This window comes from Castanea sativa, chromosome 6 (genome assembly GCF_040712315.1).
Source record: "Castanea sativa cultivar Marrone di Chiusa Pesio chromosome 6, ASM4071231v1".
NCBI classification, from domain to species: domain Eukaryota; kingdom Viridiplantae; phylum Streptophyta; class Magnoliopsida; order Fagales; family Fagaceae; genus Castanea; species Castanea sativa.
In genome coordinates, this window is record NC_134018.1 from 1227556 (window position 1) to 1246230 (window position 18675).

Genomic DNA, 18675 nt, shown 5'->3' on the forward strand with positions numbered 1-18675 from the left:
TAAGATTATTAGAATAGCATGGTTAGAGGTACAAATTGTGCTGCTAGACATAACCACCTAGTCCTATAAACCTTCTCAAAATTTGAGAGTTGGACTCCTATCATTCTTTTGCAACAGGAGAAGTGAATAACATGCTTGTCTTTGGTACAAGATTTATCATTTATTTTGAACAATATGTTATACAAGGTAAATCTACAACCACAAGATACCACCATGTTCTCCTAAAGACCTAGTGAGTCCCTCAAATGGTGAATGGACTCTTAAGGACAAAACTTAAATACCCCTAATACTGCAGTACATAAATTTCAATTTATAGCTCAATGGATATGTTCCAGAGGTACAACTCTTGCTCTGGAACTCTCAAAGAAATGGTGACCAAACCCGATCCTTCTTCATATCTGAATTCTACTTCCTGCAAATCAACTGTTATCCTCTTGGGTCTAGCTGATGAATAAGCTCCAAATAGGCCACACCCTCGAACTTTCAAGGCAACACTTGTATTTGTCTTAGAATCATAATTCATTTCTTTAATGGCTCCACCTGAATTGAACATCTTGATTAAACCTATGGCAGCAAATTTTACCCCATTGTGGAGTTCCTTAACGGGAACCACTGTGAAAACTTCATATTCTCGGGATTTTAGTGTGATTGGAATTGCTGCATCCTTTGGAAGATAAACTACTTCTCCTGCAATTAGGTCGACAAAATTTCATTAGAAGAATTAAACAGTAAGCAGTTTTTTTAATTTTTAAATATTACATAAATGTTATGTAGCATGATGTATTGTGGCTAAATGCTAAACCGTTCCTTATTAGGTTTTATTGTACGAATGACAAAATCAAGGATAAATATACATACCACCAAGATGGGAAAATATAACAGTATCCCCAGTCCATGTATCATCTGCAACTCTCGGCAAATAATTAACATCTTTAGCCCTAATCACCCCGGTAATTGTTCCGGGATTTTCATTGTGGATAAGATTCGTCTTTCCAACCTTACACCAGCCAGCTCCCTGGCAGTTGAAGACTCCCACAACTCCATTAAACTCATTGAGATTCCAAATCTTTAGAAGACTGCACAATCAAGAGCTAAGTTAAACATAAATGACCCTAAAACACAGCATTTGTGGAAAGTGGATGACAGATTCTTATCAGGGTGGAAATTCTGTTAAGTCCAAAGGCCAATCATCACTGTTATCATTATTTACCTTTTTCCATCTCTGGCAGGATCAGAAAACAAGCAATCCCGTGTTGGTCTTCCTGGAAGTTTGGCTCTCAATATAGAACCATCAGGAAGTACAAGCTTCTTTAGGAGATTGAAGTCATGGTGTCCAGGCTTGTCACTGCACCACCATATATATATCTAATATGAGAAAACCTGTAATTTCATGTTACAGAGCTAGCATAAGTTCATGAGCAAAGATCTTACCTGACATAAATAGCACATCCTCCCACAGCACGAGCTGCTCCATGATATTCAGCCATTGGATGTACACTCTATCATTCCAAACAATTTTAAAATTAGAATTTAACATCTTGACCAGTAATCTAAAAGTTCAAAGTAAAACCAAAAAATCAAATTTTTTAGCTTACATGGAACATATCCCAATCTGGCTGCATAAATTCCCCAAGAAAAATGGTGTTATAAGCAACAGAAGCAATATGAATTGTGTGTGATGCTGGATCTCTTGGCCAGAAATCATCTGATGCCCTTATAACAGCTGATCGCTTTGCACTATACAATACCAAAGGCAAAACAAATCAATATGGTTTGAAACTCTAAAGGAGTGTTAATGTCAAGAAAAGGAAAAGCAGGATTTCAAAAGAATAACTACCTGTACAAACCATCTGTGTTGTGACTCATGCAAGAAATAATTCCATTGTCAGGGAAGTTTCTGGATATAGACGCCTCTAAGGCCTGATGGTATTTTCTAGCAAGTTTAACCCTCCCACCATGGCCTGCCCCAAGAGTTTCAAGGATGTTCTGAACATCAACTTTGACACCATCAATACCAGCTGATGCCAGATATGAGTGGAGTTCATTGTAGAAGTTGAAAACTTTTTCAGGGTTCACAAGGCCGAGCCCATTTTTTGTAATGCTTTTTAAAGCATCACAATCCTCATTTGATTGAACCCCAGGAGATGAAACGGGATAGGCCAACTTAGATTCATAATGTTCCATTTCAGTAACACCAGGTTTAACACCACCCCAATATCCTGTTATCGCATGCCACACATAGACATACCTGGAAATTCACAAAGAAAAGCATAAATACCTTATCAAATAATAGGTGCAACACTAAGATTTGAAAATCTAAATAAGAAAAACCTACTTTAGAGCATGCTGATCCTTGATTTCCCCAACAATGTGGCAAAGTCCCAATGCTGGATCCTCTATCCTGTGACCCTCTTTACCATCTTTCTGAAATTTGTGGTTTTCTTTGATATGTGTCAACCTGTTTGCAAAGCTGAAGGACAAGAACAATACCAAAACAGCAACTATTGTTAGCTAAAGAAAGGAAAGGTGGCAAAACAAACAGAAAAGTCTATTGGATCAAGCACTCACTTGGCACAGTTATCAGCTTCGCATTTAAAACCAGTCGGATCCATGCTAACTGATTGCCATCCATCATCAATTATAACAAACTTTGGAGGAATCCCACCCTTCTCTAAGCTGCAATAGTTTTACTAATTAGCATCGTTTCTAATGCCAGAACCATGGAAATTTTAGGAAAATGCTAAAATTACCACTAAGTTTACTACAAAACTAATTGCGAGAAAAGCTAGACAGAAGATACCTCTCTAAACCTTCCTTCACGCCTTCTGAAGTGACATCAGTATAGAAAGCATCCCATGTACACCAGCCAAACCAGTTCAACATGTCTGGCATCTGAACCATATAACATATAGAAATTAGAAGTTATAGAGTTAAGTATGATAATGTACAAAAACCTAGTTAAGCCAGAGGATACTCTGAAGGAGGGAAAGTGTACCTTCTTTCTCTCACGATGACAAAATGTCTGTAAATGTTTCTCAACAGTCCTGTTCATAATTGAAATAAAAATAAATTTCAGATATGTATAAGGAAATATCATTTTTGCATATCTAAGTCAAACTCTATAATAAAACGTGTACATATTAAAAACATTTAAGAAGATAGGCTCGAGAATTAATACATGAGGGTGAAGATTTAAGCCTTTAAGTGCTATATGAAACAAATATATATATAAGAATTTTACTTCTAAGATTCTAAAGGAATTAATGTAAATGTGTTTTCAATTCTTTAATGACTTAGACTTGAAATTTCAAACTGGACACAGACAAAGAATGGAAATTAAGGATACTAGTATTGCCAACGTATAAATGCGTATCAAAATTTAAGACTTACTTGACTGCATTTGTGATGACATCAAAGGGGTCTGGTCCAGCAGCCACAAAAACCAAATGACTCCCCTCGAAATCCTCAACAGCTGGATCTCCTGTAAAGAACCAATTTTTTTTTTTCATATCCATTTCAAAGATAGCCAAAATGTCCATAAATTGATCAAACAAAAACTAAAACGTTTCGTTTCATACCACTTTCCAAGCAAATTTCCAACTCATTCTGCTCGTTTCCCTGAAGAACAGCCCTGAAATCACCTTCAAGAATTGGTAAGAAAACAACATATAAGGCAGATTGGTCCATGCCATCTTTGCTTCCTTGTTCAACATTAGAACCATCGCGTGCCTCAACAATCAAAAACTGGGTCTCAAAGGGTATGTCTTGGCCACAATTACCCATCCTCTGTGTCATCCACCACATCTTGAAGCGAAAAACACACATAAACCTCAATCCCCTGCATAACCATTTGAATTCATCACAAAATGTAAGGAAATAATCCAGATTTTGATCCTTTCCCACATAGAACACTTACAGACCATCTTAAAAGAACCCCCACAGATTAAGACTTAGAAACCACTCAAAAAAAAAAAAAAAAAAAAAAAGTATGAAACAAGCCAACAACAAAATCCCAAAGCTGTAACATTACAAATTCTCTTATCAAAAGCTTGAAGTCCCCTGTATATTGAAAACTTCACATTATACTCTAACTAAAACAACAAAGACCATTTACCACATATAACACATTACAGATCATCTTAAAAACCCCCCACAAATTATGACTTGGATAAGTTAGATCAGAATTCCAAAAAATAAATTATACATATAAAAAAGTTTCATTAAATCAGCCAAACAAAAAAGGATTAGGATCAAACAACAAAATCCCAAAGCTTTAGGATTGCAAATCCTCTTATACAAGAAAGAAAACAAGCAAACTTGAACAAAAGATGTGCTACTAGAAAATTTGTTAATTTATAACCAAGAATCAGAATAATCATATTGTCATTATCTGAGCACACAAACATACTCAGATAAATTCAAAGAGAACCCCATAACAATGTTCAAAAAGAAATAAATAAGAAGAGAGAGAAACATACTCAAGCTTCCCAATAGGAAAGACCCGGCGGCTTCCCATCTGATTGGATCTGACCCCAATGAATGCCCCATTCACCAATGCACCTCCTGTGGCTGCTGTCACCACAATGTTTTCATGCACTTCATGCAACACTTTGCTCCCCAACACCACCAAATTCCCATCAGCCACACTTATCCCCGCCCCAACCGTCATCTTTTCTCTCTTTTCTCAACAACAATCAAGTCTTAGTTAGCCTCAAAATCTGATGATCAACTATGAATTCTCGACAGATTAATCAGAGACTGAGCAACAAGAGCTGGCTTGTTACAATGGCTCAAGTATGGACCAAGTAAAACACAACAAAAGCAACAACAAAACAATAACTACAACGACAATTTAGGATGAATAGATACGTGAAAGAAAGCTATGAAAGTGAATAGGTGACACTTGGAGAGGTTCATCCATGTATATTTATAGGTGACACAAATTTAACACATGAAGCCCATGTTGAAAAATCAAGGACTCGGTTGCAAATATGATTTTGCAAACTAGGGACTCCGTGGCTGGCTGACTCTGTGGGTGGGACCCACTTAAACAAAAAGCCCTTCCTCGGACAACGTGTAAAAAAATATCTATTACTAGATTACAACCTTTTTTCACGGTTGGAAAGTTTGGAATCTTTCAGTGAATTATTGTTTTGTTGTTGAAATCTCTCCGTTGTAACTACGTACGGCCTGTGACAATGTCATTCAGAATGTGTCAGCCTTTTTCATATTATTTTTTAATTTGCAGACATGCATGTGACAATGTCATTCGGCCATATGCACCTACCAATAATGAATCATGATTTGATTTACAGGCGGTTGGTTTTCTGGACACCTATCATTCATGCCAAATCAGGATCAGTTTTATTTGTCATCTATGAATTTTTAAATCCAAATATCACTTACACAATTTATTTATTTATTTATATATTTTTGTCATTGTTGGCTTAAACGAAAATAATTTTGGAGTCCTAATGTTCATTAAGGAATAGTGTATTTAATTTTCGCTGTTAAGTGTGCTAAAATCTTAGCTTCATAATAAAAATTAATCCTTATAGAGTAAAGGTTATAGACTTGAATAGTATCATATTTATTTTTGTAATGATTGATACAATATAAGATGAAATTGGACTAATGTAAATTTTTTATAAATTTATTATTAAAAATATTTTTATTAAAATTTAATTACAAGGAGATGAATGGTGGTGATGGAGGCTTGATTGAAACTGCTTTGAAGATTTGACAGATTGGTTAAGCATTAGATCATTGCCTTATAAATATCTCCCTGGTGAATTGGAGCTACGTGGCTTTGGGACGCAGGAACCAAATCGGTTACACTTGCACTAGACTCATTAAGATTAGAGGTGGTAAAATTAAACACGACTCGCGAATTTAACATAACACAATACGACACAAAATTAGTTGGTTATGGGTTAAGATTTAATAGGTTTGTATCATATTTGGGTTGATACGACTAACCTGTTTAATAAATAGGTTAGATTATTGTTCAATGTATAGAATCCGTTTGACCTGTTTAATCCGTTAATTAAATGACATTTTATTAATATGCTTTTTAAACCTTAGGTACATAAACTTATTAATTGTTATGATTTACTTTCTTTAACATATTGTGATTGATTATTTGTAATATTGAAATATGTTTTAGTTTTAAATGATTATTTGTAATGCAGTTATTTATTAGTTTTTAATTTTATATTAAAAAATATTTATTTGTTTGTTTTTTTATATATATATTTTTGTTCATTTTGATAAAATTTAATAAATAGGTTGACACGACTGACTTGTTTAATAAATGAGTTATGTTAGGGTTAAGAAATCTTAATCCATTTAATAAATATGTCGAGTTAGTGTTGATTTATATAATCAAATACTCATGAGTTAACACAACACGCGAACATGAATTACCACTTCTAATTCAAATTCAGTTAAATATCAAATACTTATTAAGTATTCACACCTCAACGGATCTAGTGTACAAAGGGCATTAAGCCTAACCTATGCCCTCTGAGATATGAAAAGTATTTTGACTATCTTAACTTAAAATTTTAAAATAGAAACAAAATAATGATATTAATTTATTACAAATTATTAACAAGATGTAATTGCTTTTCGTATGATTTGATATTTTGTTTACTTATCATTATTCATTACGCACTTATCACTTCTCAAAAAAAAAACTCTTCGCTTTATAGAAAAATAAAAAATGTGAACCATAAATTAGCTCAATCTCTCCTAGTGCTAGCCACGTGGCAGAATTACACTGGATGGGTGTCATCTATATCACTATCTTTACTAATATAAACCAATAATTATTGGCAAGTTTTTTTTTTTTAGAATCAATTATTGGCAAGTTACGTAGGTAGCTACTAGAGTTTGGGTGGAGCTCATTAATTGCATAGGTTACGTTGGGGAAGCTATATATAATTTGAAGTCAATAAATAAATAAATACAACAATAAATAATGAAGTACTTATTACAATCAATGGCAATGAAGACGTAAAGCAAAATGAGTACGTGTAGCCACATCAGATAATACACAGACACAGCTCAGATCCTACTTGGCATTTAAAAGGAATCTAAATTAAGAAACATTTTTTTATGCTAAAGTTTGTAAGAAACATGAAGGGGCAGACAGATTAGACACAGCATGGGACAGCTTGCCTAATATATATAATTGCCCTCTCGATTTTGTGAATGCATCGACTCTATGTGGTGCAAAAATGGCCATTTCTTTAAAATGATTGATTGAAAGGAATTGTGCTAGGAAAGTCCACCCAATCATGATTGTAAATAGTTGTAATGTAATCTAAGGTAGTACGATTGGAAATCTAACTAGGTTTAAGTCTTTTTCTTTGATAGGTAAGGAAAAAAGTAATCCCCATTGAAACACTAATTACATATTTTTTATGCATCTAAGAATATGTTAGATTTATTTGAAAAGTAGTTTGATTATTTGTTTATTTTTGTATCAGAAAGTTATTGGATGTGTTAGGTTTTGGGATTCGGAGTTTAAGGGGATGATTGGTAAAGTAGTTTGAGATGAGATTTTTATAATTTTTTGAAATATGTGTGAGTGACAAAGTGTGTGAAAAAATGTATAATGTTGTTTAAAAAGTAAAAATGTGAGTTTGAAATAGTATAACAAACAGACCCTAAGTATGAGAGACTTATGAGTTAATTTGGGCTTGTAAGAAGGTTTGTTCATGTTTGTGAGCTTGTGATAGTCTATGAGTTTGGTGTGAGGTTAACTAGTTGAGTATACTTGTAATTCATATTGTTGATATATAGTGAATTTTGGTTGAGTTCAAAAATTTAGGTTTGGAGTTAGTCAAATCACATTAAAGTGGAGTTAGGTGAAGTTAAACAATAATACAGTAGCATCCAAATCTTAATAATCTTAGCTTATTTAGAGCTTTCACCTCAATTGTGCTAAAATATTTATCTTTTAGTACTCAAAAAGTTACTTTATCTATTTTAATACATCAGTTAACAATACATCATTCATCAAATCTTCTAATTTTTCATACAACCCTTTAAAATAATATTAACAACCCATTAAATAATATAAGCAACCCAACATATTGATAAAAATCATTAAAATAAACAAGAGTGAGAGGTAGGGAGGAGACTAGAGAAGGAAAATAAAAATCATTATAAAAAAAAAAAGTTGCTGAGTGAACTCTTGTATAAGAGTTCACTATAAGTGAATGTTAAAAAAAATTTAGATATAGCCTTTTTTATAGTCTGAAGTGCTAAAATAGCATTTGAGTGATTTTATCACTTCTATTGTGAATGTTCTTACATTGGGTCTCAAACAACCAATGGATAAAGTGCCAAAAAATAACATCCTTAATAAATAAAAATAAACAAAGGAAGCAGCAGGCAAACACAGCAATTTGAAAATTGAAAATTATATATATACCAAACAAGTCTTAGGGATGAACTAAATTACCATTTTTTTTTTTGTAAAAATTTAAAATTTTAGGTGCGCCATGGCCTCCTTGGTCCACAAATTATCCATTGAAAAATTTTACAAATGGTTCTTGTTTTATACTAGATAATTGCAAGTGGCAATTTGATTTTGTGAATGCACACGTTATACTTGGTGTAAAAAAAAAAATGTACATGCACTTTGCATCACTTCAAAGCATATGATAATTTGATATAATCAATCCTACTCATCCTATATGAATATTTAAATCCTTCATTTTCTATATTATTTTTCAAGTTTCAAACAATTGCAAATGATTCAAACTTCAAATTTGCTTTTACCACTTTTTTTTATAGTAAAAGACAAATATAGTAAAGCAATGTTGAATGTAATTAAAATGTACATAACCGGTTTGAGTCATTGTAAGGTGGTGGAATTCAACAGAATATAACATTTTGTGTCAGCGTCGGGTTGGGTAGGCCTTGACTAGTTGAAGTAAGTTAAGTTTCTGTTTTTGTTTTTTTCGAACATTGAAATCATGAAATAATTGGCTTTAAAAAAAAAATCATGAAATAATTGAAAAAAAATTTAATTGCAAAAACTGTTCCTCACAAAAAGTATATAAATGGGCTTCAGTGTTTCACATAAACCAATGTACCCCATTCCATTTTGAAATCCAGGAGTTTAGCCCAAAACTCCAAAAGCTCCAAACCCAAAAAGTGACACTAAATCCTATGAAGAGTTCTTTAAAGAAAGAATGCACATGTAAATGGGAAGAGAACGTGACATTCAAGTGAGTAACGTGGTTGATTATGGAATGAGTGACTAATATAACATAGTTCGACTTAAATTTATAAGTTTACAATTTTTAATGAAGTTGATGTCTCGATATATTATAAGATTGTGTTAATAGCACCGTAAGGTGTCCATTAACAGTAACTTTATGTTATTTTTTTAGCAGCCTTATAGGCTGTAAGACCAGTTTCATAAGAAAACAAAAATATTAACATAGGTTGTGGGACTAATTTTATGTATTTTTTTTTATTTATCTATTTTTTTTATTAAGTGGGACCTATATTATTCTAACCTTCAAATGCTTGTTAACATTTGCCAATATTATATTAGCTACTTAATCCGAATCACCCTAAAGTGTGCTCTTCCAATACAAAATATAATGTCTCCACATATATAGCATATTGACATCTTTCTCTTTCTTCCTACAAAAAGGACATTCACATGAGACACAAGATTCAGAGAAACATGGGCAATAGGCATGTGGAGTGTGGACAGTTAGCCAGTCAAAACACACGTGAAAGCACATCTATGATCCAAATTTGTTTTTCTTTTTAGGGTCTCGAGAGGGGAAGGATCCAAATGTGGTCTTACTCAAAATTGTGAGAGATTTTTATGATGAGGCAGACTCAATGCTGTAGTAATGCAATTTTTATTTTTAGAACTGCAAATGAGTCAAAAACCCCAACTCTATTTAAATTGAATATTTAGTCTTCAACATTTCATATTTTTTTTCTTTCTAAATCATCATTTTCTTTGAAATATTCACTTTAATCTCTATAATTTAAAAATTGTTTCCACAAGATTTTTTGTGTTATCTTATAGAAAATGAGAGATGCTATGTCCACAATATTTTCACAACAAATTATAGGTGGTTAATTGTTATTGGTTCAAATTTGAACCTAACACTAAGATTACTTTTTTACCCTAACAATAACAACCAGCCATTTAAGATTTATTGTTAAAATGTTGTGGACATATAAATATATAATTTCTCATAGAAAATACTTGCATTGCAAAGAGAATTCATTCTCCGTAGTAGGCTTCTTATCGTCAAAGTGATTTTGGTTTCATGAATATCATTTGTTATGTTATTATTTTCCATTCAATGGCTGATGATAATAGCTTTTTAAAAAAATTTATTTTAAAATCTAAAGAAAAAGTTTGAAACAAATGTTAAAATGTTTTTTTTTTTTTTGAGATAAACAAATGTTAAAATGTTGATGAGTAAATATACAGTCTACCCAAACTTGTTTATGTTTGATTACTTATTAAATAAACAAACTCAAGCTCAATTTTAAGGCTCGCTTATCAAAGAAGTCAAGCTCGAGCAAGACAAAGCTGGGATTTTATGCCAACGTCTTTATATAAATCATTAGCTTTTTTTTTTTTTTAATGGAAATATAGGTCATTAGCTTAGATTGTAAATAGTCATAACCTTATACAACTTTGACTTGTAGACTTGGATTGCATATCCTTTTAAGCCAGGTACTTGTACAATGCAACGCTATTTGTTGCTTAATTGATTTTTTTTATTTATTTAGAAAAAAATTGATTCACAATCTAACCTATTTATTGAAGGAAATATTTTTAATATTTTATGTTGTTTTCTCTTCTCTAGTGAAATTAGGCTTTTATTTCCCTTTTCTTAGTTGAATTAGGACTTTATTTGTTTTTCGTTTCTTAAATAGAAGTAGATTTATTATTTCTTTACCTAAATACACTATATAGGGAGGTTGTGGATTATTATTATGTTGTTATTAATAAAAGTTTTTTTGAAAGTTTTTTTTTTCATTATTTTACCTATTAGCCTAGTATTCTTGTAGAACTTAGATTTTGTGAAAGAATTGTAGTAATTATCTGTTATAAATTCTATTTCTACACACCTAGGCTACATTAGTAATATAAAATTTAAAATCTACAACGTCCGTTATATAATGATTACTCTTTACTGTTAAGTTAAAAGACCAATAAGTTTCATCTTGGTATAGGTAGGATTTGAACCCAAGTTACTTATTCCACAACAAAAGAATTTACTAATAGAAATAAATGTAACTACCTCAAATTTAAATTTAAATTTTGGAGAATTTGTTCCAGCTGTGGGGTACTAAGGAACGAAATCGTGCCCTCTAATTTAGTTTATGTTTTTTTTCCTAAGTTAACGTTTTTGAGAAATTAAGAATTTTTTTATAAAAAAAAAATATTAACTAATGACCAAAATAACATCGTTTTGGTAAGTTGACGACAACAACTAACAGAACACTAACGGAAGATTCTATTTCTACACGCCTAGGCTACATTAGTAATATCGAATTTAAAATCTAGGATGTCTATTATATAATGATTACTCTTTACCGTTAAGTTAAAAGATCAATAAGTTTCATCTTAGTATAGATAGGATTTGGACCCAAATTACTTATTCCACAGCAAAAAAAATTTACTAGTTGAAATAATTGTAACCGCCTCAAATTTAAATTTAAATTTTGGAGAATTTTTTCCAGCTATAGGGTACTAAGGAACGAAATCGTGCCCTCTAATTTAGTTTATGTTTTTTTTTTAAGTTAACATTTTTGAGAAATTAAGAAATTTAACAACTAACAGAACACTACATAAGATTCAATTAGGAATGAATGAAACTTAGAAGACTAAAATGAAAAAAGATGAAACTTAGAAGGTGAGTTTTGTATTTTGGCCAAATGAAAAGCGACATATATATATATATATATATATATATATATGCTCAAGGTGTAACATTACAATAAGAAACAGCATCGATGAAATAAATAGATAAAATAGCAAATACAAATATCAGTTGAGAAGGAAAAATAATTAAACCTCCAGTTTTTCCAGAAGCTTATCCAATGCCTCAATATCTGCACCATTTTCTATAACAGAAAGTTCTAAATCACCTCCATCATCTTTGTCATCAGCAAGTGAAAGAGAAGCATAACCTCTCACTGAACTCCGTGCATCAGCTGCTTTACTGTCCTTGGCCTGCATGGTTTGTCACAGAGGGAACCCATATTGCTAATTGCAAAATTCACAGGAACAGTGGGTAAAATTCAAGCATTATAAAATTGTAGACATCCATATTACAATAGTACTCAAAAGTAATGAAAATCTACTCATGAACAACAATAAAGCAACATAGAGCCTAAAATCCCAATATTGCATAAAGATATGGTGAATTTTATATCTTCATATAAGAAGGAGAAGAAGATTTCCATTTCAAGCCACCAGAGCTTTGCATAATATTATCTTCATATGGCTGTTATGCCATCCGTTACTGTTTCAGAAACTGGAGAGGCTGCAAGAATTAAAGGAGTACTTTTGGAGAATTTATTACACTCTGCTTTGAAAGAGCAATGCATTTATCAGGACAAAAATGTTGGGAACAGAAATCTATTTCCAATAGGCCGGCCCAACAAAATTTGGAGCTTAAGGCAAAAATTTTATATGGGCCTCTTCATATGTAATTTTTTTTTTGAAAAGCTTTATATGTAAATATTAATTAAATAATACTAATTAAATAAAGATTAATTTGATATAAATACAGAAATTGATGAATAACACTAACTAAACTAAGATTAATTTCATATAGAGGATTGAACATCATAGCTAAACCATAATTAAATAAAAAAACTAAAAAAAAAACTTTTACTTGGATATATGACTATGCATAGTTAAGTGTAGTTGTAATATAAAATTTATAATTTTATATATTCTTTTTAGGAGAAAGAGATAGATTTTATTTGGTGTGTGGCTTTGTAGGAGATTAATTTACAAATAATAAGGTCTCAAACTATTAGAGGATATTAGTCATCACTGATGATTTATCACATTTGTAGCATTATTAAAACATTTTTAAGGTTTCAAGTGGTTTAAATTTCTAGCTGTCTCCTATCTTGGAAGCTTTGTTAGAAATGAAAAAGAAAAATACTAAAGATACGAAAAATGTTCACAATATAATGTGATAATGACTATAATTGATGAATTTCAATAACTTAAGTTTGTGTTTGAATTACTTTTTCATGTGGGTGACATGTCAGTTAAACTTATAGTAAAATTTGTGATATTTTTAGCATCACTCTTAAAAAGAAGTACCAATTAATTAAAAAATGTTATATTTTTATAAAATTTTGGGCAAGGAGATGGGGCCTTTTTTAGTAGGAAATTTTTTGTTGTTGTTGTGGGACCTTAGGCCTAGGCCTAAGTTGCCAAAGCCTTGGGCCCGGCCTTCCAAGCCAGATAAATGTCGGGCCATATGCTGTTTGACAACATTGGAAAAAAAAAAAAAAAAAAAAAAACAGTAATGCTTTTTCAAAATGCAGCATACTGAAGAAAATCAAGAAATGTGTGATGGACTGTAAATAACTAAAGCCAAGGTATGTCACCAACAAATTCTGAGAATTACAATCTAGTTGGCTAATTCTATGCTGCCTTTTAGCCTATTACATATGCAGTAACTATCAAGCAAGAATTACGGAATTACCATGAGAGGAAGCAATATCCTGTAATCTGTTGTCATCTCAAATAGGAGGACTGATTTCTTTTCTCTACAATTTAGGGTCTAAGGTGAAAATTGTATGTGGGACTTTTTATATTTAAATACTAATTAAATAATGTTTACTGATTTTTTTTTAATTCATATTCAGATAAATATTTTTTAGTAAACATTTATAACGAGAAAATATTTATAAATAAATAAAACACAATTTATAATTAAAAATTATAGTTTAACTAAAAATAAAATTTAAAGTATAGAATTATAGAACTTGGTTATTGCAACTTTTTTAATGTTGTGATCACCTTATTCTTTAAAGACTAAATCTGTACAAATAAAAATTAATTTATTACATGGTTCAATAAATTAGTATCACTATAATATAAATGGGTAATATAATATATATCAAATTATCAATTGGTGTGATAACTTATAATAATAGATAAAGTAAAAGTAAAAGTAAAAAAAACTATGTGTGGAGAGTGGGCGGGTTAGTGTCTTTTGTGATGGTGTGTGGCCCATGTGGCTGTGGTGTGCTACAATGCCAAGAGCATTCTCATAAGCTATTCTATAAAAAAGTCATTTTCACACACCAAAAGCCTACTTTATTATTTTATAACATCATTTTACCATATCTCATTTATCAGATATTTTATTTTTCAATTCTATATATTAAAATAATATTTACAACACATTAAAATAATATATTAAATTCCTCCCCATCATCGTCAACAACAACGGCACAACCCCCACTGCCGCAACAACCACTGCCGCAATATCGGCACAAACCCACAACCACCAACACCACCTTATAAAAATAAAAAAAACACAACCAGAAAAATTGTTGCCGCCAAAATCACCAAAAAAAAAAAAAAACCACAACCCCCAAAATCAACCCACAAACCACAGTCTCTTTGCAGCTCTTTCCTCCTCCCTAGTTCAACTTTTTTTCTTATCAAAACCCAATAGATCAAACACAAATCAAATATCAAACACAAACCAAACATCAAACTCAAATTAGCCAAACCAAATCTAGTATCAAACCAAATTACCAAACATATCAAACACAAATCAATAAAAAATCAGCCTAGCAAAGCCAAGCCATAGCCACCACCCACAACCCATTAATCAAACAAACCCATGACCTAGCCTACGACCACCAAAAATCAACCCAAAATAAAGAAATTTTGGTTTAATCAATGCGAAAATGAATTTACTTGAGGTGTTTGGCTGAAAAATGAAGAGAAGGAGAGCTCAAAACAGAAAAATGAAGGATTTACGAACCCAACCACCGCGATCCACCGCCACAACAACTAGCACCATCACGATTTGCCACTACCATCTGAATCCTCAGCAATCACAACCACCACCATTGAAGAGAGGGAGGAGAGTGACGAGAGTTGTCTAAGAAGAGAAAAGAGGAAAAAACAAAAAGGAAAAGGGAGAAGGACAACAGTCATATGAGAGAGAAAAGGGAAAAAAAGAATAAAATAATATTAAATACTATAGCATACTTGGCCGTACCATTCTAAACATAGAACATGACTGTGGCATGTTTCAAAAATTTGAAACATAAAGAACATATGATGATGGTAGTTTTTTGGTGTTTGGTGTGCTAAATGCTAAAAATTTAGCATTTAGCACACTTGATGAGAGTGCTCTAATATGCTATGTGTAGTGTAGTCAACAGTGTGCTATCCTATTAGCTGCGCAGTGGCCAGTGTCCAGAGGCCAATGTGTAGATTAAAAAAAAATTGAAATATTGAATAGAAAGCCAACAATTATCACAAACCAATACTCTTCAATCTTCGATTCAGCAAAAAAAAAAAAAAAACTCTTCAATCTTCATGAAAATTTCGGAGAGAGAGAGAGAGAGAGAGAGAGAGAGAGAGAGAGAGAGAGGTTACCTCAAATTGTTATGCCCACACACGGCACACCATCCACCACTGTGAAGGTAGTGAAGCTATTGCAAAAAATGATTGAATGAAAGAAAGCTTAATAAAAAATAAAAAAATCAAGGATTCAAGATAAAGAAAAGAAAGACCGGAATATAGATGGAAAGATAGAGAGATAGAGAGATTTTTTCTTTAGTCTTTTGTTTTAGAAATTTATAGTTTCTGTATCCAAAAAGAAATTATAGTCTCTATTTTAATATATTTCAAGACATTTACGTTGTATTATTAATGAATTTTTCTAGTATTAATTTTGATTTAATAGATTTCAAGTTAGTGAATTTGTCTCTTACGATTTAATTCTGTTAGTTGAATATTGACTTTTTTTGCTTTTTTCTCTTTTTAATCTTTTGTATTTTAGGATACAAAGAGGTCTTTTTAATGCATTCTATTGACCAATAAAAGGACTTAAAATATATATAGATAAATATTATATATATATATATATATATATATATATATTATACAAGTGGGGGCCTTCTTTTATTTGGAGACTATAGGTGATTGCATCACTTGCTTATATCGTTTGGTTGGCTCAGAGAGTAGAGCAAGAAAAGTGGAACAAAAAATTTGGACTCATATAAAGATTATAAGAACTAGGGTATCGTGTACATGGGCTTACAATATAATTGGTATGTTGGGCCAATAATTAACAAAAAACTTTATATAAATATTAAGCAAAACTACACTATTGATATTTGACGTTTAACTTATGAGTGCAATTCGTTCTTCAAGTTTCAATTGGATGCTAAGAGCATCCACGGCAGTAGATCTATTTTTTTAGCTATTTGGCACTTTAAAAAGCTACTTTATCTATTTTACCTACTTATTTTATAAAATATCCAGCAGCAGTGGATTTATTTTTGCTTTCAACACAATAAAATAATATAAACATCACAATAAAATTATATATCTACTATAATAAAATAATACAAACCCACAACCACCACAAAACAAACCCACAAAACAATAAAATAATATTCCCTCTGTCCCAGTTTGTTTGTCCTCTATTCCATTTTGGGATGTCTCAAAATATTGTCTTGTTTCTAAAAATAAAAGTCATTAATTTACTAATGTTCCTATTATACCCATATTTTATTTTCAAAATTATTTTTTGATAAATTTATTTAAGGGTAGTTTTGAAAACTTATACATTTTTATAAGGCAGACAAGACAATAAATGATGTTCCCTTAAAAAATTTGACTTTTCAAACAGGACAAAAAAGTGGGACGGAGGTAGTACAATAAAGTTTTAGCTTCACCTTCTGTACGAAGCCAAAAGTAGCTTCGTACGGAAGCTTGAAGGTAAGAAATTTTAGCTTTACATCCACAATATTTTTACAATAAATCTTAAGTGGTAGGCTGTTACTAGTTGTTATTGTTGGGGCAAAAAAGTTATTTTAGTGTTAGGTTCAAATTTGAACCAATAACAACTAACCACCTGTAATTTGTTGTAAAAATGTTGTGGACGTAGCATCTTTCTTTTAAAAATGAGCGATATCGGTTTTTCTGTTAACAACTATTAGTGATGTTTGCTTATGTGGCTAATGATGTGGCATTTTTTTTAATGAAAAAAATATAAAATTATTTTACAAATAGAAAGCCATTAAATCAAAATCTGAAATCCACGATTTGATAACTGAATCGCAATAAGAGAGAGAGAGAGAGAGAGAGAGAGAGAGAGAGAGAGAGAGAGAGAGAGAGAGAGAGAGAGAGAGAGAGAGAGAGAGAGAGAGAGTAGCGGAGACTCCAATTCTATCTCTAATTGAAGGCTGACTCGTTTACTATGGTTGAAGTAGTAGTATAGAAAATAGAAATTTAATTCTCGAACATTAAAAAAAAAAAAAACAAAGGAAACCCAATAATAAAACCAAATCCAAATAGAAATTTGAGATCAATTCTAAAAAACTAGCATTGCCTATAATTCCTTCATGAAAATGAAACATGTGACATATAATGTAAAGATGAAATGATTTAATTATTTTTTATTTCTTTTGTTGAATTTTTTTAAAGATAATTACTATATTCTGTTAGTCTCGCAACTCAAACAATTTCTCTTCTTAGACCTCCAAGTACTTTATGTATGGGAAAGTGTCATTAAACTATAAGACTCTTGGCTCTATTATTTGTTGAATTAGGCATTTCTATCATCCAACCAAATCAATAATATAAGACATCATGGCCACAAAATTACAAATTTCCACATGCCAAGACTTTGGTTAAGCATGGAAAAATGAGGTTATTTTGGTGAAGCCCAAGAGTTTTCTCACCAAACCTACCAAAACAATATCTCCTCAAAAATTAATTTTCTAAGATAGTTTAATGAAATGGATTGATTTAAGGCAAAACAAATCTAGTGAAGGCTTGTCTCTGAGTCCATACTTTTGTCTCTAAGTTTCCACGTAAATTGGAAGGGGAAAAAAACACACGGTTGTTCAGCTTGTTCTTGAATGTATCATTTTCCGTCCTTTCTCTCATAAGGGTAGCAATCTTTTAATTGACCAACTTTGACATGGTTAAAAGTGTGAATTGGGTAAACTCCAGGTTCCTTAACCTTTTTACCCAAAACAAAGAAGAACTAGAATGTTTTTTCAAAAAAAAAAAAATTGTTTTCTCAACTTTTGAGTGTTTGGCCCAACTAAGAGTATCTCCAGTAGTGTTTCTAAATTTTTGTATTGTTTGGACAGTAAACAGTGACATTTATCTTTTACCTACTTACTTTTTCAAGAGAAATGATATGTCCACAACATTTTTACAATAAATCTTAAGTGGCAGGTTGTTACTGGTTATAATTGTTGGGGCAAAAAAATAATTTTAGTTTTAGGTTTAAATTTGAACCTATAACAATTAACCACCTGTGATTTGTTGTGAAAATGTTGTAAAAATGTTGTGGACGTAACATCTCTCCTTTTTCAAATACACATTCCAACTAATTCTCTATTCTTTCTCTATTTCATTTAAATATTATTTATTCA

At 31.4% G+C, this 18675-nt stretch overlaps 1 protein-coding gene across 1 annotated transcript; it reads right to left on the reverse strand.

Annotated features, from left to right (window-relative positions):
* Positions 1-123: 123 nt before the first annotated feature.
* Positions 124-4901, reverse strand: LOC142641312 (putative galactinol--sucrose galactosyltransferase 1). The gene is made up of 13 exons (XM_075815717.1): positions 4479-4901; positions 3579-3838; positions 3391-3481; positions 2996-3044; positions 2801-2892; positions 2569-2676; positions 2336-2470; positions 1838-2248; positions 1596-1737; positions 1432-1499; positions 1211-1345; positions 859-1076; positions 124-687 (listed from the first exon to the last, which is right to left on the reverse strand). The coding sequence occupies exons 1-13, from the start codon at positions 4667-4669 to the stop codon at positions 311-313; spliced, it is 2277 nt and encodes a 758-aa protein (XP_075671832.1). The 5' UTR covers positions 4670-4901; the 3' UTR covers positions 124-310.
* Between the last annotated feature and the right edge of the window lie 13774 nt (positions 4902-18675).

What these genes read in the sequence shown, in the direction of transcription:
- LOC142641312 (XM_075815717.1), bottom strand. Translation starts at nt 4,669, where the DNA reads ATGACGGTTGGGGCGGGGATAAGTGTGGCTGATGGGAATTTGGTGGTG. An exon ending in AACACAGATGGTTTGTACAG is followed by an intron (nt 1,738 to 1,837) that starts GTAGTTATTCTT and finishes GGTATTGTATAG; the next exon opens with TGCAAAGCGATCAGCTGTTA. An exon ending in CAGATTGGGATATGTTCCAT is followed by an intron (nt 1,500 to 1,595) that starts GTAAGCTAAAAA and finishes TTGGAATGATAG; the next exon opens with AGTGTACATCCAATGGCTGA.